Source organism: Pseudophryne corroboree, chromosome 3 (assembly GCF_028390025.1).
Source record: "Pseudophryne corroboree isolate aPseCor3 chromosome 3, aPseCor3.hap2, whole genome shotgun sequence".
NCBI lineage: Eukaryota > Metazoa > Chordata > Amphibia > Anura > Myobatrachidae > Pseudophryne > Pseudophryne corroboree.
Genome location: NC_086446.1, coordinates 247,038,092 through 247,062,254, shown reverse-complemented (window position 1 = coordinate 247,062,254; position 24,163 = coordinate 247,038,092). Strand labels below are relative to the sequence as shown.

General features: G+C 47.1%; 1 protein-coding gene across 2 annotated transcripts in view; it reads left to right on the top strand.

Moving 5' to 3' along the window:
- Positions 1-24,163, top strand: part of ATP9A (ATPase phospholipid transporting 9A (putative)) — a 366,971-nt gene that overhangs the window by 303,821 nt on the left and 38,987 nt on the right. For both annotated transcript variants that reach the window (XM_063958977.1, XM_063958978.1), the window contains 5 exons: positions 3,154-3,252; positions 3,419-3,508; positions 4,797-4,941; positions 11,292-11,356; positions 19,046-19,201. In XM_063958977.1, the coding sequence (XP_063815047.1) occupies positions 3,154-3,252; positions 3,419-3,508; positions 4,797-4,941; positions 11,292-11,356; positions 19,046-19,201 (555 nt within the window). The remainder of the gene's footprint in view (positions 1-3,153; positions 3,253-3,418; positions 3,509-4,796; positions 4,942-11,291; positions 11,357-19,045; positions 19,202-24,163) is intronic.

Genomic DNA, 24,163 nt, shown 5'->3' with positions numbered 1-24,163 from the left:
TTGGATACGGTGACCCAAAAGGTGTTCCCCCCAGAGGACAAGGCGAGAACACTTCAGGAGATGGTCCGCATGGTGCTCCGACCTGCTCTTGTATCCATCTATCTTTGCATCAGATTGTTGGGGAAGATGGTCGCCTCCTATGAGGTGATCCAATATGGGAGGTTCCATGCCAGAACATTTCAATTGGATCTCCTGAGCAAGTGGTCCGGATCACATCTACAGATGCACTGGATGATTCGGCTGTCACCTCAGGCCAGGATTTCCCTCCTGTGGTGGCTGCAGTCCTCAATCTCCTGGAAGGCCGAAGTTTTGGGATTCAGGATTGAACCCTCCTCACGACGGATGCGAGTCTGCATGGATGGGGTGCTGTCACCCAAGGGGTGCAGTTCCAGGGCAGGTGGTCAGCCAACGAAGCCCTCCTTCCGATCAACATTCTGGAACTTCAGGCGATCTACAATGCTCTGCTTCAGGCCTGTCCTCTGCTCACGAATCACGTGATCCAAGTTCAGTCGGACAACTCCACTGCAGTGACGTACATCAATCGGCAAGTAGGGACAAAAAGCAGAGCCTGCATACGAGTGGTGTCAATACTCCACTGAGCGGAAAGAAATGCAAGAGCAATGTCGGCAATCTTCATTCTGGGTGTAGACAACTGGGAAGTGGACTTCCTCAGTCGTCATGACCTCCACCCGGAAGAGTGGGGACTCCACCATCAGGTGTTCCAGCAGATTATCCACCGGTGGGGCTGCCCGCAAATAGACATGATGGCTTCTCATCTCAACAAAAAGCTTCACTGGTATTGCTTTCGAACCAGGGACCCTCAGGCGAGGGCAGTGGACGCAGTGACGTCGCCTTGGCCTTTCCGGCTGGTCTACCTGTTTCCTCCGATTCCGTTGCTCCCAAGAGTGCTCAAGCGAATCAGAAATCAGGGAGTCCAGGCAATTCTGATTTTCCCAAATTGGCCTCGGAGGGCATGGTATGCGGATCTTCTGGACATGTCCGTCTAAGACCCTTGGCCTCTACCACTAAGAAGCGACCTTCTTCAACAAGGACCGTTCGTCTATCCGGACTTACGGTGACTTTGAGGGCATGGAGGTTGAGCGGAACATCCTAGCTCACAAGGACCTTTCAAAAAAGTTTATTGCTACCATGGTTCAGGCCAGGAAACCTGTGACATCAAAACACTATCATCATATCTGGAGAAGATATGTCTCTTGGTGCGAGGAACGCACATATCCACCTGCAGAGTTCCACTTGGGATGTTTCTTATGTTTCCTGCAGGCTGGTGTGTCTGGGTTCCATTAAGGTCCAGATTTCAGTTCTCTCCATGTTCTTCCAGACGAAATTAACACTGTTGCCAGAAGTTCAGACCATCTTGCAAGGGGTACTCCACATACAACCTCCTTTTGTGCCGCCTATGGCGCCCTGGGATTTGTGGTGTTGGACTTTCTACAGTCCTCCTGGTTTGAGCCTCTGATGACGGTAGAAGACAAGTACCACACATGGAAGGCAGTGATGTTACTGGCCCTGGCTTCTACTCGTCGTGTTTTAGAATTGGGGGCCTTATTGTGTAAAAGTCCTTATTTTGTATTTTACAAGGACAGAGCGGAGGTCAGGACTAGGCAGCAGTTCCTGCCGAAGGTTGTTTCTGCGTTTCACCTGAGTCAATCTATCGTGGTTCCGTCCAGTTTTGACACTTCTGCTCCTCCGGAGGCATTGGATGCGGTGCGAGCCTTGAAGATCTATGTCAAGTGGACGGCTTGGATCAGAAAGACGGATTGCTTGTTCGTGCTCTATGATGCGCAGAAAAAGGGTTGTCCTGCTTCGAAGCAGTCCATTGCTCGTTGGCTTAGGCTTACTATCCAACAGGCCTATCTGTTGGCAGCCTTACCTGTTCCTAATTCTCTGAAAGCCCACTCTACAAGATCTGTGGGCTCTTCCTGGGCGGCTGCCCGAGGAGTCTCGGCCTTGCAACTATGCCGAACTGCTACCTGGTCGGGGAAGAACACCTTTGTGAAGTTCTACAAGTTTGATACCCTGTCCAAAGTGGATACCCAGTTTGGGCAGGCGGTACTGTAGCAGTCTCCGCACAGTCCCGCCCATTCTGGAAGCTTTGGGACGTCCCCATTGTACTAAGTCTCCCCAATATCCCTTATGGATGTTAGAGAAAATAGGATTTTAATTACCTACCGGTAAATCCTTTTCTCGTAGACCGTAAGGGATATTGGGCGCCCGCCTCCGTGTGTTGACTTTTCTGCTGGTTCTCTGTTTTGTGGTTACCTGTTCAGCTGTTGCTGTTATTGTTTCCAGCCGTTGCTGGTTGTTATATGTTTGTGGTGTGCTGGTGTTAAATCTCACCACTCTTTGTTGTCATGTTCCTTCTTTCATATATGTCCTTTCTCCTTCGGGCACTGTTTTACCTATAACTGCCTGTGGGAGGGGGCATATAGGGGAGGAGCCAGCACACCCAGTGAAGAAATTTAAAGTGCATCGGCTCCTTTGGACCCTATCTATACCCCAACGTACTAAGCCTCCCCAAAATCCCTTATGGACTACGAGAAAAGGATTTACCGGTAGGGAATTAAAATCCTATTTTTCCTTGTGTTTGCCCTTTGTGTAGTGGCACCGAGTACCTTTATGGCCCTATTTCTGGATATTTAGGGATGTAGGTAAAGGAGCAGTTTATAAAGTTGCTGTTTGCAAAACCTTCCTACTCGGTTGCAGGGTCTCTGTGTTACAGGGCACCTTACATCCTGTATGTAGGCACTGGCACTGTCTCTGTGACCTGTGAGGAGTGTAGGAAGGGTATTTTGTATATATCTGACTAATCAGTGATGCATGTGACCAGTCCAAGCTTCCAGTGTCCTGAAACCTAAAAGTTCAGTCTGATTTTTATCTTTCAGTTTGGGAACTCTGATTGGCCGATAACTGCGCTGATTGGATATCCGCTTACCAGCCATCAGAGCCTTCCCTATATTTTGGTTCATTCAGCCCAGGCCCATAATGCTAACATTTATACAATCTGACAACAAATGGCAGCATAGCACGTTGTACATTGATATGGAGTGGAACTGGAGAACAAAACAAACTGCTAATTCAGTACACAATCCAAAATGCCTATGTTCTTTGTACATCTAATTTTGTTGTACTCAGGTCTGGATGCTAACTGGAGATAAGCTGGAGACTGCAACCTGTACAGCCAAGAATGCTCATTTAGTGACCAGAAACCAAGACATCCACATCTTCCGGCCTGTGAGTACCCATGTAGTGGACACACCGCTTCATAGAATTTAATGAATGACGTTGACATGTGCACTGTGTAGTTTTATTAGGCTATTTCATGTGGAGTTTGCAAACCATCAGCCCTAGATAATAATGATCTAATACTGCTTTATTAAAGCCTAATTTATTTTCACAGGTCACTAACAGGGGAGAAGCCCATTTAGAGTTGAATGCATTTAGAAGAAAGCACGACTGTGCCTTGGTTATATCAGGAGACTCCTTGGAGGTATTTAAACATGAGCTACTAAGGTTCTGGGGTAATAGTGTGGCCTTCTATTTGTGTTCTGGAAACTGACCCCCACCCCTCATTGTGCTCTGTTAGTGTCTCTAACATGCCTTCCCTAAGGTTCCTGATAGAAGTGTATTTATATTTAGCCCCAGTATTCCCTGTTTACGCTATAAATCCTGATTGTTAATTTTTTATCTGTGATACAGGAAATTAGCTGCAAACTGGTGTATAACTTTGGCTTTTTTCATTTATTTGTGGTGTAATTATTTTGACAAATACACAGTAAATGCTATAAAAAGTATGTTAACCTAAACCTATGGGCAGACTCAGCACAGCAAATGACAATTAGATGATATCATATGTAGAAGCCTCACATGATCCTTTATAGGGAGTCCATGGAAGTTTTTAGCCACAGTCCCAGGGGTGCATGAAACACTGAATAGATAGTCCTTGTGGAGTCGATTGTACGGACCTTTAGAGCTTGGATCTGGGCATCAGAATCCTTGTAGAAGCTTGGTCTTGTACTCCTTAAATGGACAGCAGTGTATCCCTGTTTTCATAAGTGATGGACTTCTAGGCGTTGTTCCAGGACATCAATACAGTATGTATAAAAATGAAAGGAAAATCCAGAGCTGTAACTCAGGATGGGCAGAAGCCCGGGGTTGCAGTAAAGAAGAGTTATGTGGGTCAGCAATTGTCACTTTGGGAACAATAACACGAGGTGGGCTCAAAATACATAAAGATACAATTTACATTGGGAAGATTCAATGTTCTGTTCCCTCTTTGTGTTTATTGACACATGCAACCCCTATAGTACTTTGGAGATAGCATGGTGTATAGGAGGCCGTAATTTACAAAACTATTTGCGTAGGGCACAAAAATGAGCGTCCAGCCTGGTGTATAACGGATATCGAACACGAAAGCTGCCTGACTGAGCAATAGGCTTACACAGTGATAGTTGTGGAGTTGGCATGTGGAAGGATTAGAGTCATCACTTACAGGCTCCTGTACTTTTTATTCTCTGTTAGTTATGTTTTACATTTTCCACAATGGTATGTAGGATAATTCCCAGTGGTAGTGTAAGCTGTGGTCATTTCTTTATGTGCGCTTGTATCTTAGATGTAGACAGGATATATTCCCATAATAGATACACATATGTCCTTTATTGCCATTTTTGTGACTTAAAATCCAGTAAATATACACTTTAATTCTAAAACCTAATACTCAACAAATAGATTCTTGTATATTCTATATAATGAAATGTCTTCTTGTTACTGTGAATCAGGTGTGCCTTAAATATTACGAGTACGAGTTTATGGAACTGGCCTGTCAGTGTCCGGCTGTGGTGTGCTGCCGCTGTGCTCCTACGCAGAAAGCTCAGATCGTGCGCCTGCTGCAGGGACGGACAGGAAAACTCACCTGCGCTGTAGGTACGCAAAGTAACATCTGCAATGCTGAAGCTGTGACCTGTCTTTCTGTAAATGGCCACAGGGACATTGGTACTGGCCTTGGCAATCAGTCAGGTTCTATGGATTTGTTCCTAGTGCAGGTCAGGAACTGTATGGAAACATTGGATTGTTGGGGTGATAAGGAAAGGACGAAAGGTCTTCCAGTCTACTTTGTTTCAGCATATAATCCACTAAGAAAAAAAGTCATTTCTATATTTTAGTTTGTTTACAAAGAAGAAGGCTTGCAGAAATGGTGCAGAGCAGTAGTATTCTAGGGAGGGCCTAATGGGCCTAATCCAGGTTGGATCGCATTTTCTGTGGGAGCACAGAAAATGCAATCGCCTCTGCCTGTCAATCAGGCGGGGGAGAGGGACAACACACCGTTTCCAGGGAGGAGATGGAGCATTGCGCGGGCGGAGGCTGCAGGACGGGGGGGTGATCACGGTGGTTGCGTGACGTCACAGCAGCAATCGGGAAGATGGTGCCGGGTCTCCTGCAGGCATGAGGCTTTCTCTATGTCTGCTAACAAGCAGAAATTGCGATGCAAAATACATTTTCTCTAACGTCCTAGTGGATGCTGGGGACTCCGAAAGGACCATGGGGAATAGCGGCTCCGCAGGAGACTGGGCACAAAGTAAAAGCTTTAGGACTAGCTGGTGTGCACTGGCTCCTCCCCCTATGACCCTCCTCCAAGCCTCAGTTAAGATTTTGTGCCCGAACGAGAAGGGTGCAATCTAGGTGGCTCTCCTGAGCTGCTTAGAGTAAAAGTTTAAATAGGTTTTTTTATTTTCAGTGAGACCTGCTGGCAACAGGCTCACAGCATCGAGGGACTAAGGGGAGAAGAAGCGAACTCACCTGCGTGCAGAGTGGATTGGGCTTCTTAGGCTACTGGACATTAGCTCCAGAGGGACGATCACAGGCCCAGCCATGGATGGGTCCCGGAGCCGCGCCGCCGGCCCCCTTACAGAGCCAGAAGAGTGAAGAGGTCCGGAAAATCGGCGGCAGAAGACGTCCTGTCTTCAATAAGGTAGCGCACAGCACCGCAGCTGTGCGCCATTGCTCTCAGCACACTTCACACTCCGGTCACTGAGGGTGCAGGGCGCTGGGGGGGGGCGCCCTGGGACGCAATGAAAATACCTTAAATGGCTAAAAATACATCACATATAGCTCCTGGGCTATATGGATGTATTTAACCCCTGCCAGTTTTCCACAAAAAAGCGGGAGAAAGGCCGCCGAAAAAGGGGCGGAGCCTATCTCCTCAGCACACAAGCGCCATTTTTTCCTCACAGCTCCGTTGGAGGAAGGCTCCCTGACTCTCCCCTGCAGTCCTGCACTACAGAAACAGGGTAAAACAAGAGAGGGGGGGCACTAAATTGGCATATTAATATATACAGCAGCTATATTAGGGAAAAACACTTATATAAGGTTATCCCTGTATATATATAGCGCTCTGGTGTGTGCTGGCAAACTCTCCCTCTGTCTCCCCAAAGGGCTAGTGGGGTCCTGTCCTCTATCAGAGCATTCCCTGTGTGTGTGCTGGGTGTCGGTACGCTGTGTCGACATGTATGAGGAGGAAAATGGTGTGGAGGCGGAGCAATTGCCTGTGTTAGTGATGTCACCCCCTAGGGAGTCGACACCTGACTGGATGGTCTTATGGAAAGAATTACGTGATAGTGTCGGCACTTTACAAAAGACTGTTGACGACATGAGACAGCCGGCAAATCAGTTAATACCTGTACAGGCGTCTCAAACACCGTCAGGGGCTATAAACGCCCGTTACCTCAGACACGGACACTGACTCCAGTGTCGACGGTGAGGAAACAAACGTATTTTCCAGTAGGGCCACACGTTACATGATCACGGCAATGAAGGAGGTTTTGAACATTTCTGATACTACAAGTACCACAAAAAAGGGTATTATGTGGGGTGTGAAAAAACTACCCGTAGTTTTTCCTGAATCAGATGAATTAAATGAGGTGTGTGATGAAGCGTGGGTTTCCCCCGATAAAAAACTGCTAATTTCTAAAAAATTATTGGCATTATACCCTTTCCCGCCAGAGGTTAGGGCGCGTTGGGAAACACCCCCTAGCGTAGATAAGGCGCTCACACGCTTATCAAAACAAGTGGCGTTACCGTCTCCTGATACGGCCGCCCTCAAGGAACCAGCTGATAGGAAGCTGGAAAATATCCTTAAAAGTATATACACACATACTGGTATTATACTGCGACCAGCAATCGCCTCAGCCTGGATGTGCAGTGCTGGGGTGGCTTGGTCGGATTCCCTGACTGAAAATATTGATACCCTGGACAGGGACAATATATTATTGACTATAGAGCATTTAAAGGATGCATTTCTATATATGCGAGATGCACAGAGGGATATTTGCACTCTGGCATCAAGAGTAAGTGCGATGTCCATTTCTGCCAGAAGAGGATTATGGACGCGACAGTGGTCAGGGGATGCGGATTCCAAACGGCATATGGAAGTATTGCCGTATAAAGGGGAGGAGTTATTTGGGGTCGGTCTATCGGACCTGGTGGCCACGGCAACGGCTGGAAAATCCACCTTTTTACCCCAAGTCACCTCGCAGCAGAAAAAGATACCGTCTTTTCAGGCTCAGTCCTTTCGTCCCCATAAGGGCAAGCGGGCAAAAGGCCACTCATATCTGCCCCGGGGCAGAGGAAGGGGAAAAAGACTGCAGCAAACAGCCTCTTCCCACGAACAGAAGCCCTCCCCCGCTTCTGCCAAGTCCTCAGCATGACACTGGGGCCTTACAAGCGGACTCAGGCACGGTGGGGGCCCGTCTCAAGAATTTCAGCGCGCAGTGGGCTCACTCGCAAGTGGACCCCTGGATCCTGCAGGTAGTATCTCAGGGGTACAAATTGGAATTCGAGACGTCTCCCCCTCGCCGGTTCCTGAAGTCTGCTTTACCAACGTCTCCCCCCGACAGGGAGGCGGTATTGGAAGCCATTCACAAGCTGTATTCCCAGCAGGTGATAATCAAGGTACCCCTCCTACAACAGGGAAAGGGGTATTATTCCACACTGTTTGTGGTACCGAAGCCGGACGGCTCGGTGAGACCCATTTTAAATCTAAAATCCTTGAACACTTACATAAAAAGGTTCAAGTTCAAGATGGAGTCACTCAGAGCAGTGATAGCGAACCTGGAAGAAGGGGACTATATGGTGTCTCTGGACATCAAGGATGCTTACCTCCATGTCCCAATTTGCCCTTCTCACCAAGGGTACCTCAGGTTTGTGGTACAGAACTGTCACTATCAGTTTCAGACGCTGCCGTTTGGATTGTCCACGGCACCCCGGGTCTTTACCAAGGTAATGGCCGAAATGATGATTCTTCTTCGAAGAAAAGGCGTCTTAATTATCCCTTACTTGGACGATCTCCTGATAAGGGCAAGGTCCAGAGAACAGTTAGAGGTCGGAGTAGCACTATCTCAAGTAGTACTACGACAGCACGGATGGATTCTAAATATTCCAAAATCGCAGCTGATTCCGACGACACGTCTGCTGTTCCTAGGGATGATTCTGGACACAGTACAGAAAAAGGTGTTTCTCCCGGAGGAGAAAGCCAAGGAGTTATCCGACCTAGTCAGGAACCTCCTAAGACCAGGCCAAGTGTCAGTACATCAATGCACAAGGGTCCTGGGAAAGATGGTGGCTTCTTACGAAGCGATTCCATTCGGCAGATTCCACGCAAGAACTTTTCAGTGGGATCTGCTGGACAAATGGTCCGGATCGCATCTTCAAATGCATCAGCGGATAACCCTGTCTCCAAGGACAAGGGTGTCTCTCCTGTGGTGGTTACAGAGTGCTCATCTCCTAGAGGGCTGCAGATTCGGCATTCAGGATTGGGTCCTGGTGACCACGGATGCCAGCCTGAGAGGCTGGGGAGCAGTCACACAGGGAAGAAATTTCCAGGGCTTGTGGTCAAGCATGGAAACGTCACTTCACATAAATATCCTGGAACTAAGGGCCATTTACAATGCCCTAAGTCAGGCAAGACCTCTGCTTCAGGGTCAGCCGGTGTTGATCCAGTCGGACAACATCACGGCAGTCGCCCACGTAAACAGACAGGGCGGCATAAGAAGCAGGAGGGCAATGATGGAAGTGGCAAGGATTCTTCGTTGGGCGGAGAATCATGTGATAGCACTGTCAGCAGTGTTCATTCCGGGAGTGGACAACTGGGAAGCAGACTTCCTCAGCAGACACGATCTTCACCCGGGGGAGTGGGGACTTCACCCAGAAGTCTTCCACATGATTGTGAACCGTTGGGAAAAACCAAAGGTGGACATGATGGCGTCCCGCCTCAACAAAAAACTGGACAGATATTGCGCCAGGTCAAGGGACCCTCAGGCAATAGCTGTGGACGCTCTGGTAACACCGTGGGTGTACCAGTCAGTGTATGTGTTCCCTCCTCTTCCTCTCATACCAAAAGTACTGAGAATCATAAGGAGAGGAGTAAAGACTATACTCGTGGCTCCGGATTGGCCAAGAAGGACTTGGTACCCGGAAATTCAAGAGATGCTCACGGAAGACCCGTGGCCTCTACCTCTAAGAAAGGACCTGCTCCAGCAGGGACCATGTCTGTTCCAAGACTTACCGCGGCTGCGTTTGACGGCATGGCGGTTGAACGCCGGATCCTGAAGGAAAAAGGCATTCCGGATGAAGTCATCCCTACCCTGATCAAAGCCAGGAAGGATGTAACCATACAACATTATCACCGTATTTGGCGTAAATATGTTGCATGGTGCGAGGCCAGGAAGGCCCCTACAGAGGAATTTCAACTGGGTCGTTTCCTGCATTTCCTGCAAACAGGACTGTCTATGGGCCTCAAATTAGGGTCCATTAAGGTTCAAATTTCGGCCCTGTCAATATTCTTCCAAAAAGAACTGGCTTCTGTTCCTGAAGTTCAGACGTTTGTCAAGGGAGTACTGCATATACAGCCTCCTTTTGTGCCTCCAGTGGCACCTTGGGATCTCAATGTAGTTTTGGGATTCCTAAAATCACATTGGTTTGAACCACTCACCACTGTGGACTTAAAATATCTCACATGGAAAGTGGTAATGCTGTTAGCCCTGGCTTCAGCCAGGCGTGTCTCAGAATTGGCGGCTTTATCCTATAAAAGCCCTTACCTAATTTTTCATACGGACAGGGCAGAATTGAGGACTCGTCCTCAATTTCTTCCTAAGGTGGTTTCAGCATTTCACTTAAACCAGCCTATTGTGGTGCCTGCGGCTACTAGGGACTTGGAGGATTCCAAGTTGCTGGACGTAGTCAGGGCCCTGAAAATATATGTTTCCAGGACGGCTGGAGTCAGAAAATCTGATTCGCTGTTTATCCTGTATGCACCCAACAAGCTGGGTGCTCCTGCTTCTAAGCAGACGATTGCTCGTTGGATTTGTAGTACAATTCAGCTTGCACATTCTGTGGCAGGCCTGCCACAGCCAAAATCTGTAAAAGCCCATTCCACACGGAAAGTGGGCTCATCTTGGGCGGCTGCCCGAGGGGTCTCGGCTTTACAACTTTGCCGAGCGGCTACTTGGTCAGGGGCAAACACGTTTGCTAAATTCTACAAATTTGATACCCTGGCTGAGGAGGACCTGGAGTTCTCTCATTCGGTGCTGCAGAGTCATCCGCACTCTCCCGCCCGTTTGGGAGCTTTGGTATAATCCCCATGGTCCTTTCGGAGTCCCCAGCATCCACTAGGACGTTAGAGAAAATAAGAATTTACTTACCGATAATTCTATTTCTCATAGTCCGTAGTGGATGCTGGGCGCCCATCCCAAGTGCGGTTTGTCTGCATTACTTGTACATAGTTATTGTTACAAAAATCGGGTTATTATTGTTGAGCCATCTTTTCAGAGGCTCCTTCTGTTATCATGCTGTTAACTGGGTTCAGATCACAAGTTGTACGGTGTGATTGGTGTGGCTGGTATGAGTCTTACCCGGGATTCAAAATCCTTCCTTATTGTGTACGCTCGTCCGGGCACAGTATCCTAACTGAGGCTTGGAGGAGGGTCATAGGGGGAGGAGCCAGTGCACACCAGCTAGTCCTAAAGCTTTTACTTTGTGCCCAGTCTCCTGCGGAGCCGCTATTCCCCATGGTCCTTTCGGAGTCCCCAGCATCCACTACGGACTATGAGAAATAGAATTATCGGTAAGTAAATTCTTATTATTTGTTCCCACTACATTACATTAATACCATTGTTCTACTTGCTTGTCTACGAGAAATGCTGAACCTTATCCTGAATAACTGAGGATATCAAATGCTAGCTGGCTTCTCCATGAATAATGTTACACTGCTTGGTTTCCAGGTGATGGAGGTAACGATGTAAGCATGATCCAGGAAGCAGACTGCGGGGTGGGAGTTGAAGGGAAGGTGAGAATATATTTATATATGTGTTGCACACTGGACTATGCAAGTCTACAAAAAATAGCAGCTTTTCTATGCAAATGTATGTACTAGTCCCACATTCTGCTGCCCTCGTTCCTGGATTGTGAAATAAATAGCCTAAAATGTGACTGCTTCCCTTTAATTTAAATAAATTCTATAGAACAGTGGTACTTAATATGGTTACTCGCTGTCCGTGCTCTAACAAGACCCTGAGCTGTCTATGCTCCCTGAGTGCATGACGTCATGCAGAAGGGGGTGGAGCCTCCAGCTGTTGGGAAGAATCAACAGCTGGGGGGCTTGTACAGGCTGCAGAGTGCATTTCTGAACTGTCCAAAGGACACTTTGGGCTGCGTAGCAGCAGCTATACTGGCTGCATGCAGTGGTGGATTTCCCACTAGGCATATGAGGCACATGCCTAAGGGTGGCATACCAGGCTGATGAAGCCAGGTGATTCTTTTTTCTTTGTCATTACAACTTATTTTTTTAATGTTGTATTTTGCAACTGATGGAAATGTAACAATGGGCTGCAAATTATGGTCCTGGAGGTGGTGGAGGGGTGAGGTTGGGGCTGCTTTGCTGTCTCTTGGTATCCGTACTGGCACCGAAATGAAGGGGGCAATGACGTGATGGGGGTGGTCAATAATGTGCCTAGGGGCGGCCTGACCTCCAAATTCACCCCTCGCTGCAGGGTGCCAATTCAGCTAGCCATACACAGGGACCATGGGGCTGCAACGGTGCCACCAATAGAGCTCTGTGCTCTGTGCGATGGCACCTCTCGCCCATCTCTGTACGGCCCTGCTCGCTGTGATGTTCCCAAGGTACTTGAAGAATTTCTGTAATGGCAGGGTTGAACATCATTGGGAGAGCATTGTCCGAGGATTTCCTAGACGCATGCATCACTGTAAAGGGGCCTAAACACTGGGCAATGTCTTCGCCCATAGATATTATCAATGGTCGATTTTTACTACACACTGGACGATATCAATGGTCAATTTGGACAGTATGAGAGTACATACAGCTATATCGTCCAAATTGACTGGCATGTATCAACGATGATCATTCAACAATTGCAGGCACGTGCATCGTTCATCGTGGATGCATCCACACTGAAAGATATGAACGATTTATCGTTCATTTATGAACTATATCGTTCATGTCTTTCAAGATATTGCTATTGATATAGGCCTCTTAACAAAATGAAAAATTCTATCCATAGGTTCCTGTAAAAGAAAGCATATGTTGGCTATAGTTTTAGGGGAGAATTCACAGATTTGTGCGATAACGCGGTCACGGCTCCCGTTTACCCCCAAGTTATCTCGGATGTTTTTTCATGAACCACTGAGGCAGGTGAAAAAAAAATCCTCAATAATTCCTGGCTTTGGAGCAAATAGCCCCAGGGGATGAGTTAGCCCATGGTAGTCTGCCACGGTTAACAGGCGTAAAGGGGCTGGAACTGAATAGCCCAGGGCTTTAAAGCCCGATGCTACAACCCTTTTTCACCTGTGGTAATTTACAGCGGGCAATTGAATTCCCCCTTAGTGTCTCATTCTTAATCCGCAAACAGAAGTTAACAGACAATGACAGTTTTCATCCATATTGTCAAAACCTTGTTGGCTAGTGTGATCACAATAAGGTCAAATGTTTTAAATAGGTGTACAATTGTTTCAGACCAGATATTATATAATATAGTTTTCACGTGCCAATAATCTAGATGAGTTGCAGAGCATACAGAGGTAAACATCAGGCAAATTATCAGTTTTTCTTTTTTCTCTAACGTCCTAGTGGATGCTGGGGACTCCGTAAGGACCATGGGGAATAGACGGGCTCCGCAGGAGACAGGGCACTTTAAGAAAGAATTTGGATACTGGTGTGCTCTGGCTCCTCCCTCTATGTCCCTCCTCCAGACCTCAGTTTGAATCTGTGCCTGGACGAGCTGGGTGCTACTTAGTGAGCTCTCCTGAGCTTGCTATAAGAAAGTATTTTGTTAGGTTTTTTTATTTTCAGAGAGATCTGCTGGCAACAGACTCTCTGCTACGTGGGACTGAGGGGAGAGAAGCAGCCCTACTCACTGAAGATAGGTCCTGCTTCTTAGGCTACTGGACACCATTAGCTCCAGAGGGATCGTACACAGGATCTCACCCTTTGTCGTCCGATCCCGGAGCCGCGCCGCCGTCCCCCTCGCAGAGCCGGAAGACAGAAGCCGGTGACAGAAGCAAGAAGACTTCAAAAGCGGCGGCAGAAGACCCCAGTCTTCAAACTGAGGTAGCGCACAGCACTGCAGCTGTGCGCCATTGCTCCCACATTAAACCCACACACTCCGGTCACTGCAGGGGGGGGGCGCGCTGGGCAGCAATTAGGAACCTCTTGGCAAAAAGTAGCATATATACAGTTGGGCACTGTATATATGCATGAGCCCCCGCCATTATTTTACACACAAACGCGGGACAGAAGCCCGCCGCTGAGGGGGCGGGGCTTCTTCCTCAGCACTCACCAGCGCTATTTTCTCTCCACAGCTCCGCTGAGAGGAAGCTCCCCAGGCTCTCCCCTGCAGAAACACGGTAGAAAGAGGGTAAAAAGAGAGGGGGGGCACATAAATTAGGCGCAAAAAGCTTTATATACAGCAGCTACTGGGTTAACACTAAGTTACTGGGTGATTCCTGGGTCATATAGCGCTGGGGTGTGTGCTGGCATACTCTCTCTCTGTCTCTCCAAAGGGCCTTGTGGGGGAACTGTCTTCAAAAAGAGCATCCCCTGTATGTATGTGGTGTGTCGGTACGCTTGAACGACATGTTTGACGAGGAAGGCTATGTGGAAGCAGAGCGGGAGCAAATGAATGTGGGGTCGGCGCCAACACCTGATTGGATGGATATGTGGAAGGTTTTAAATGATAATGTTAATATCTTGAATAAAAGTTTGGATAAAGTTGAAACCTTAGGACAGTCAGGGTCTCAGCCCATGCCTGATCCTATGTCGCCGAGGCCGTCAGGGTCTCAGAAGCGCCCACTATCCAAAAATTGTTGACACAGACACCGACACGGAGTCTGACTCCAGTGTCGGCTATGATGATGCAAAGTTACAGCCTAAATGGCTAAAGTTATACGTTATATGATTATAGCAATGAAGGAGGTGTTGCACATCACAGAGGAAACCCCAGTCCCTGACAAGAGGGTTCATATGTATGGGGAAAAAAGGATGGAGGTGACCTTTCCCCCTTCACATGAGCTAAATGAGTTATGTGAAAAGGCTTGGGAATCTCCAGATAAGAAACTGCAGATTTCCAAACGGATGCTTATGGCGTATCCTTTCCCGCCAACGGACAGGTTACGCTGGGAATCCTCCCCTAGGGTGGATAAAGCTCTAACACGCTTATCCAAGAGGGTAGCCCTGCCGTCACAGGATACGGCCACCCTAAAAGATGCTGCGGATAGAAAGCAAGAGGGTACTCTGAAGTCCATTTATACACATTCAGGTACCTTACTAAGGCCGGCAATTGCGTCAGCCTGGGTGTGTAGTGCTGTAGCAGCATGGACGGATACCTTATCTGAGGAACTGGATACCTTAGACAAGGATACTATATTAATGACCCTGGGGCATATAAAAGACGCTGTCCTATATATGAGAGATGCTCAAAGAGACATTAGCCTACTGGGCTCTAGAATAAATGCAATGTCGATTTCTGCCAGAAGGGTCCTGTAGACTCGGCAATGGACAGGCGATGCCGACTCAAAAAGGCACATGGAGGTTTTACCTTACAATGGTGAGGAATTGTTTGGGGAGGGTCTCTCGGACCTGGTCTCCACAGCTACGGCTGGAAAGTCAAATTTTTTGCCATATGTTCCCTCACAACCTAAGAAAGCACCATATTACCAAATGCAGTCCTTTCGTTCACAAAAAGGCAAGAAAGTCCGAGGTGCGTCCTTTCTTGCCAGAGGCAAGGGTAGAGGAAAGAAGCTGCACAACACAGCTAGTTCCCAGGAATAGAAGTCCTCCCCGGCTTCTACTAAATCCACCGCATGACGCTGGGGCTCCACAGGCGGAGCTAGGCCCGGTGGGGGCGCGTCTCCGAAATTTCAGCCACGAGTGGGTTCACTCCCAGGTGGATCCCTGGGTAATAGAGATTGTGTCTCAGGGATACAAGCTGGAATTCGAGGAGATGCCCTCTCACGATACCTCAAATCGGCCCTGCCAGCTTCCCCCGTAGAGAGGGAAATTGTGTTAGCTGCAATTCACAAACTGTATCTTCAGCAGGTGGTGGTCAAGGTTCCCCTCCTTCAACAAGGAAAGGGTTATTATTCGACCATGTTTGTGGTTCCGAAACCAAACGGTTCGGTCAGACCCATATTGAATTTAAAATCCCTGAACATATACCTGAAAAGGTTCCAGTTCAAGATGGAATCGCTCAGAGCGGTCATCGCAAGCCTGGAAGGGAGGGATTTTATGGTGTCTCTGGACATAAAGGATGCATACCTTCATGTCCCCATTTATCCACCTCATCAGGCGTACCTCAGATTTGTGGTACAGGATTGTCATTACCAATTCCAGACGTTGCCGTTTGGTCTCTCCACGGCACCGAGAATTTTTACCAATGTAATGGCGGAAATGATGGTGCTCCTGCGAAAGCTAGGGGTCACAATTATCCCATACTTGGACGATCTCCTCATAAAGGCGAGGTCCAGAGAGCAGTTGCTGATCAGCGTAGCACGCTCTCGGTTAGTGTTACAACAGCATGGCTGGATTCTAAATATTCCAAAGTCGCAGTTGATTCCTACGACTCGTCTGCCCTTCCTGGGCATGATTCTGGACACAGACCAGAAGAGGGTTTATCTCCCGATGGAGAAGGCTCAGGAGCTCATGACACTGGTCAGAGACCTATTAAAACCAAAACAGGTGTCGGTGCATCACTGCACACGAGTCCTGGGAAAGATGGTGGCATCATACGAGGCCATTCCCTTTGGCAGGTTCCATGCGAGGACCTTTCAATGGGATCTGTTGGACAAGTGGTCCAGATCACATCTACAGATGCATCGGCTGATCACCCTATCCCCCAGGGCCAGGGTTTCTCTCCTGTGGTGGCTGCAGAGTGCTCACCTTCTCGAGGGCCGCAGATTTGGCATTCAGGACTGGGTCCTGGTGACCACGGATGCAAGCCTCCGAGGGTGGGGGGCAGTCACACAGGGAAGAAATTTCCAAGGTCTGTGGTCAAGTCAGGAGACTTGCCTTCACATCAATATTCTGGAACTAAGGGCCATATACAACGCCCTAAGTCAAGCAGAGACCCTGCTTCGCGACCAATCGGTGCTGATTCAGTCAGACAACATCACCACAGTGGCTCATGTAAACCGCCAAGGCGGCACAAGGAGCAGGGTGGCGATGGCGGAAGCCACCAAAATTCTTCGCTCGGCGGAGAATCACGTAAGAGCACTGTCAGCAGTGTTCATTCCGGGAGTGGACAACTGGGAAGCAGACTTCCTCAGCAGGCACGACCTCCACCGCGGAGAGTGTGGACTTCATCAAGAAGTCTTCGCGCAGATTGCAAGTCGGTGGGAACTGCCACAGGTGGACATGATGGCAACCCGCCTCAACAAAAAGCTACAGAGGTATTGCGCCAGGTCAAGAGACCCTCAGGCGATAGCTGTAGACGCACTAGTGACATCGTGGGTGTTCCAGTCGGTTTATGTATTTCCTCCTCTTCCTCTCATACCCAAGGTGTTGAGAATCATAAGAAAAAGAGGAGTGAGAACAATACTCATTGTTCCGGATTGGCCAAGAAGAACTTGGTATCCAGATCTGCAAGAGATGCTCACAGAGGACCCATGGCCTCTAAGACGGGACTTGTTGCAACAGGGGCCCTGTCTGTTCCAAGACTTACCACGGCTGCGTTTGACGGCATGGCGGTTGAATGCCGGATCCTAGCAGAAAAAGGCATTTCGGATGAGGTTATTCCTACGCTGATAAAGGCTAGGAAGGACGTGACGGCTAAACATTATCACCGTATATGGCGAAAATATGTTGCTTGGTGTGAGGCCAGGAATGCCCCTATGGAGGAATTCCAGCTGGGCCGTTTCCTTCACTTCCTACAGTCGGGAGTGACTTTGGGACTGAAATTGGGGTCCATTAAGGTCCAGATTTCGGCCCTATCTATTTTCTTTCAAAAAGAACTGGCTTCTCTTCCTGAAGTTCAGACGTTTGTAAAGGGAGTGCTGCATATTCAGCCCCCTTTTGTGCCTCCAGCGGCACCTTGGGATCTTAACGTGGTGTTGAGTTTCCTGAAGTCACACTGGTTTGAGTCACTCAAGACCGTGGAGTTAAAATTTCTCACGTGGAAGGTGGTCATGCTATTAGCCTTGGCTTCAGCTAGGCGTGTGTCAGAATTAGCGGCTTTGTCACATAAAAGCCCCTATCTGGTTTTCCATATGGACAGGGCAGAATTGCGGACCCGTCCACAATTTCTGCCAAAAGTGGTGTCATCTTTTCATATGAACCAACCTATTGTGGTGCCTGTGGCTACTTGTGACTTGGAGGATTCCGAGTTACTAGATGTGGTCTGGGCTTTGAAGGTTTATGTAGCCAGAACAGCTAGAGTCAGGAAAACTGAGTCGCTGTTTATCCTGTATGCATCCAACAAGCTGGGTGCTCCTGCTTCAAAGCAAACTATTGCTCGCTGGATCTGTAACACGATTCAGCAGGCTCATTCTGCGGCTGGATTGCCGCTACCTAAATCAGTAAAAGCCCACTCCACAAAGAAGGTGGGCTCTTCTTGGGCGGCTGCCCGAGGGGTCTCGGCATTACAGCTTTGCCGAGCAGCTACTTGGTCAGGTTCGAAAACTTTTGCAAAATTCTACAAGTTTGATACCCTGGCTGAGGAGGACCTTGAGTTTGCTCATTCGGTGCTGCAGAGTCATCCGCACTCTCCCGCCCGTTTGGGAGCTTTGGTATAATCCCCATGGTCCTTACGGAGTCCCCAGCATCCACTAGGACGTTAGAGAAAATAAGATTTTACTTACCGGTAAATCTATTTCTCGTAGTCCATAGTGGATGCTGGGCGCCCGTCCCAAGTGCGGACTTCTTCTGCAATGCTTGTATATAGTTATTGCTTAAATAAGGGTTATGTTGTGGTTGCATCAGGGTTGATCTGATGCTCCGTTGTTGTTCATACTGTTAACTGGGTAAGTTTATCACAAGTTATACGGTGTGATTGGTGTGACTGGTATGAGTCTTGCCCTGGATTCCAAAATCCTTTCCTTGTACTGTCAGCTCTTCCGGGCACAGTTTCTCTAACTGAGGTCTGGAGGAGGGTCATAGAGGGAGGAGCCAGAGCACACCAGTATCCAAATTCTTTCTTAAAGTGCCCTGTCTCCTGCGGAGCCCGTCTATTCCCTATGGTCCTTACGGAGTCCCCAGCATCCACTACGGACTACGAGAAATAGATTTACCGGTAAGTAAAATCTTATTTTTTTGAATAAAAGATTTCCACACTCAGTGGTAAATGGAGAATTGTCATCTTTGCTGTATGTTACAGTCTACATTTATATAATTCTATTCTTCCCCTCTGAGACAGTCTAACTTGTAGTGTAAGCTGTCAGTATCTTCATGATGTTTATAAGACGGTCACTAATTCACTAATCCATGAGCAGCTGTGTGCAGATTGTATCTTATGTTGCCTTTGGGTTTCAGGAAGGGAAACAAGCATCGTTGGCTGCAGATTTCTCAGTCACACAGTTTAAACACCTGGGCCGTCTCCTGATGGTACACGGACGGAACAGTTACAAGAGATCGGCTGGCCTGAGCCAGTTTGTTATTCACCGGAGCCTCTGTATAAGTACAATGCAGGTATGGAAAATGACCTACTGTAGTGCCTGTGAATAAATCTAGGGCTTTATAGTCTGTTTTATGGCACAGTTTCTTTTTGAGACCTGTATAGGGTAACGGCAGTATTCTTACTACCCTACATCTTAGTGTTTACTCAGAGATTTCACATTAATATTGTAGGATAACTGGTCACATCTGTTCCCAGTTGCTATCACATCTCCAGACAGATCCACGTGGTAAATTCACAGTGTACTTATAACAGTTTTATTTCTGAAATGATGAATAATTCTAATGCAATTCTAGAACTGATGACTAGTATGAGCTGCACTACATTGTATTCACTTACAGATGTAAACCTTTTCTCATCCAGTTGATCTCACCTTAAGGAATATATTTACTGAAGTGTGGGTTTTTAGAAGATTCAGATTATACTTCTTTAGTATCTAGCACCTTCTGGAACACAATTGCTAGAATCTAATTGGTTGCTATGGGCAACATCTTCACTTCTAGTAAATATAACAACAAGCAACTTTGGGAATCTGATAGTTAAAGAAAACTCCATGTTAGATGGAACAGTGTTTACCGTTAATATGAGCTATATCTGCTATGCATGGACAGGTGCTCTGATTGTGGATTGCTTTATAACCTGCATGCATTCAGACTGTTATATGGACATTGGCACTAATGTCTTTCATTTGATGTTCCTACTCTTATCTTACTGTCATTGGTATGGCTTGTATGTTTGAAAATCTTTTTTTAAAAATAAATAACAACACCATATTCTACAATACATTTCTTTACATTAATCTGAGATATGTTTTTTTAAAATGGCAGTTGGCAGCGGTCTGTTATTGGGAGTTAGCGCAGATCCTCCACAAATAGCTGGTTTGTAAACAGAAGGAAACGGTACAATTGAGGTGATGACTAATATGGTTTAATAGAAGGAAATTCTTGTTTCAAACAATGTTGTACAAAATAAACAAACAGGCGCTGAGCTGGATGTGAGCGTACTGGAAGTGGTGGAGCTTTTTCTGCAGTAGAAGCTGAGTGCTGCTGTTTTGTGCCTGTGACCTTACCGATTATTTGATCGTGATCACTCTTGTGGATTATACTGCTGGCTGTTGTGTACTGTTACAATGCCTATTGGCATAATGTCCTACTATGGATCCTTCAGAGATGCATTGTAGCATGGTTCCATTTTTATGGTGTGCCTCTGGTTGGTAATAGATCGGTTTGAGGGTCTGAGCTAAATAAAGCTACTCCCATGTTATAAGCCAGACAGATGGATCACACTGTTCTAACCAGACACCCGGTCATGTTTCCCTGGGAATTACATTCATCTGCACAAATAAATTCTTATTTTGTTGAGGGACATATACTGATTTCTTTAAGTAACTAACTGAAATAATGTTTAAAGGTACAATTTATAGGTATGCAATATTGGCAAAAAACTTTTTTTTTTTTATAAAATCATTTTAGATAAGTTTAAATACATGATCTTCACCTAATTCACAATTTCTGGGCGGTTTTGGGAAAAAAAATTGTCAGTTAAGTGGTTAAAAGATCCACAGGTGGAGCTCATTATTTTAAAAGCTGCAAAGCAACAAGGTATACACACTGGCAGGGTTAGGGGATTAATTCCCACTTTCCCAGTGGCTGCTATTGTCTGCAGTCGCCAAGGGGGTCCTGCCTTGCTGACCGATCAGCAGCACTGCAAACACTGAGGGGCAGAGGAACCTTCTGGCCACTCTGAGAGCAGCAGCTGCAGGAAGTTTCTCTCCCTGCAGCTACACACACTGCATCCTGTGCGACCAGATCAGATAAGGCACTTGCTGGTGTGGTTGCATCTGATGCGACCATGCCAGGCAAGTGGATAAAATGTGTCTGTGAGTAATGAGTACACATGTGCACCTGCTAGGTGACCTAGCAAATGGGAGCGGTTTGGGGTCCTGAAGATAGAGTTTGGCAATATAGAGGTATAGGTGTACCCTTTGATAAAGGTCTTTACCACTCATATGGAAAGTAATAGGGATATTTGCTAAAATTAAAATGTGACTCCAATCAGGAGAGAACTTTTAGGAGTCAAATAGCTCTGTCCTATTAAATCAGGGGTGGGGAACCTTTTTTCTACCAAGGGCCATTTGGATATTTATAAAATCCTTCGGGGGCCATACAAAAATTCTCAACTTAAAAATTTGCCTGCCCCCAGTAGTTATTTTCCTAGTAGTTATGCCCCTAAGTGCTACTGTGCCAGAAAATGGGTGTGGCCAATTAAAATGGGACGTGCTACAAATATCCCCCCAATAGTGCAGTGCCAGATACACAAATGCCCCACAGTGCCAGATACACATTGCGCCCCCACCCCACTGTGCTGCTCACCGCTGCTGCTGCTGTGTGTCAGGGGAGAAGAGCGCAGCATGCGCCTATCCTGCCCCTTAGTGCTCAGTCCGGCGGCGTGTCTCATCTGTCAGGGACCAGGCAGGGAGGAGAGCGCAGCTATGTCAGGTAGCGGCGTGTAGGACCTCAAACCAGCCGCCGGTTCATGAGTCAATCAGAGCTCGCGGACCAGCAGCGGCGGCTCCTGATTGGCTGTTGGTCCGCAAGCTCTGATTAGCTCACGAACCGGCGGCTGGTATCAGATCCTACCTGCCGCTGCCGCCAGACATAGCTGTGCTCTCCTCCCTGCCCTGACAGCTGAGAAACACCGCTGCCGGACTGAGGGACGGCGTGTCTCGTTGACACACAGCCTTCGGGCCGGAGGTTCCCTACCCCTGTATTAGCTGGAATAACCAAATAGTAATTCTCTGTCAGGAGGAAGGGACTGAGGTCAGAGCAATTTGTCTCCTTCTCAAGTATTCTATTCATTCTGCCTTATAGAAACTGCATCAGGATGCATTTGGGAATTTCTATTTTATTTTTTGTTGTCACCATCTCTAGTCTGCGTTTGCTGTCCTGTCATCTTATGAAGCAGAAGCATAAATACATTATTCAAACTTGTGCTGAATATCCTCTGCTGTATATACAGGTTGAGTATCCCATATCCAAATATTCCGAAATACAGAATTTTTTGAGTGAGAGTGAGATAGTGAAACCTTTGTTTTCTGATGGCTCAATGTACACAAACCTTGTTTAATACACAAAGTTATCAAAAATATTGTATTAAATGACCTTCAGGCTGTGTGTATAAGGTGTATATGAAACATAAATGCATTCTGTGCTTAGACTTAGGTCCCATCGCCATGATATGTCATTATGGTATGCAATTATTCCAAAATACGGAAAAATCCAATATCCCAAATACTTCTGGTCCCAAGCATTTTGGATATGGGATACTCAACCTGTATAAGAGAAGCGCTGCAGCTCCATCATGGCAATTGCTATACCACAACTCTAACACAGGTTATTATACTTCCCCCTCTACCCCCACCACCCCCCAAAAGTAGTGTTCCTTGAGGACAGAGGTTGGGAAACAGCATTAGAGTAGTTTTTTTTTCTGGCTAGATGATGTGCATAACTCCCAACATGACCCTCTCCAGGAGGGACACAATGTTCTGCTCCTGGACTTTTCTCTAAATATATGATTGACATCACCTGTGTTAGGATAAGAAAGGTGTTTCACCACAGTTGCTGGCAAACATAAACTAAGAGAAGTCCAGGAGCAGAGCATTCTGTCCCTCCTGGAGAGGGTCATGTTGGGAGGTATGGGTGTAAGAAAATTGTGACAAGAACCTAAAAGGGGATGGGCAAACCCCTCCCCCACACACACACACACACACCCCATCTCCCCGTGACCTAACACCCCTTTTTTATTTTTTGATATGAAGCAGTAATCAGCACTTTTGAAATGAAAATTGTTTATTACTTATCATATATTTAGAAAAGTAATTGTATAGTGATGGTAGTTCTTATTTGAAAGCATTTCGGGGCATAAGCAGCCAGATCTGTGTTCATCTCTGCACATGCGTTTGCAATCGTCGGCTGCATGTGCTGTCACGTGGCCACCCCACGAACGGCCGCCGCTGTTAATCACATTGCAGTGTGTAGGTCTGCGCAGCCGATGTGCATGCGCAGTTTGTCGCCACCGGCAAACTGCGTTGTGCGCCGCAACAGCTGCCAGGTTTGAATTCCCCCCTTCATCCAATAATACATGTATAAGCTACAAAGAGTCGATTTACCAGAATACGTGGACTAACCAACCAGCCTTTTACTCAAGTAATAATCTTATCTAATCAATCGGCTACTGGCCTTGACAAGGATGAATACAATCTTAACGTTCGTAGTATGAAATAAAAATGAATATAATTCCCACAGTGGGCTTTCCAGAATTGTAGTAAGTGCACAATACACTTTCACCCTATATTTCCTCTCATGAGAGTATAGTACAAGGCCTGCTCATTCTTCTACTTCTCCGCTCACAATGACCTCAAATAAACTGCTGCTGCCCATTCTGTAAGTATGCAACCTGCTAATGGTGTATATTGTGCTAGCAAAATGCAAGTGTTGCAGACAATACTTGGGCTGTTTTTAGACTGTGTGAAATAGACCTATTTTATGCAAAAGTAAAGCTGTTTGATGACTGGTCTGCACTGTGTAACCCCTCAGAAATCCTCAAAACGTGACCTGTTGTGAAAACCTGAGGGTTGAGTCTGAGAACCACTGGTCTAACCCTCAAGTACCAGCAACAGGTCATATTTTGAGGATTTGTGTCTGTAGAAGCAGGTGTGATAATTTCTGACCCAGCAACATAGATTAGCTCACCTGTGTATTAATATCCAGAACACACGACCCGGGCACAGGTGTATTTGTACTGCTGCATGACCTGGAAAATAGGATTTCTCTTACGTCCTAGAGGATGCTGGGGACTCCGTAAGGACCATGGGGTATAGACGGGCTCCGCAGGAGATATGGGCACCTAAAAGAACTTTCTAGTATGGTGTGCACTGGCTCCTCCCTCTATGCCCCTCCTCCAGACCTCAGTTAGAT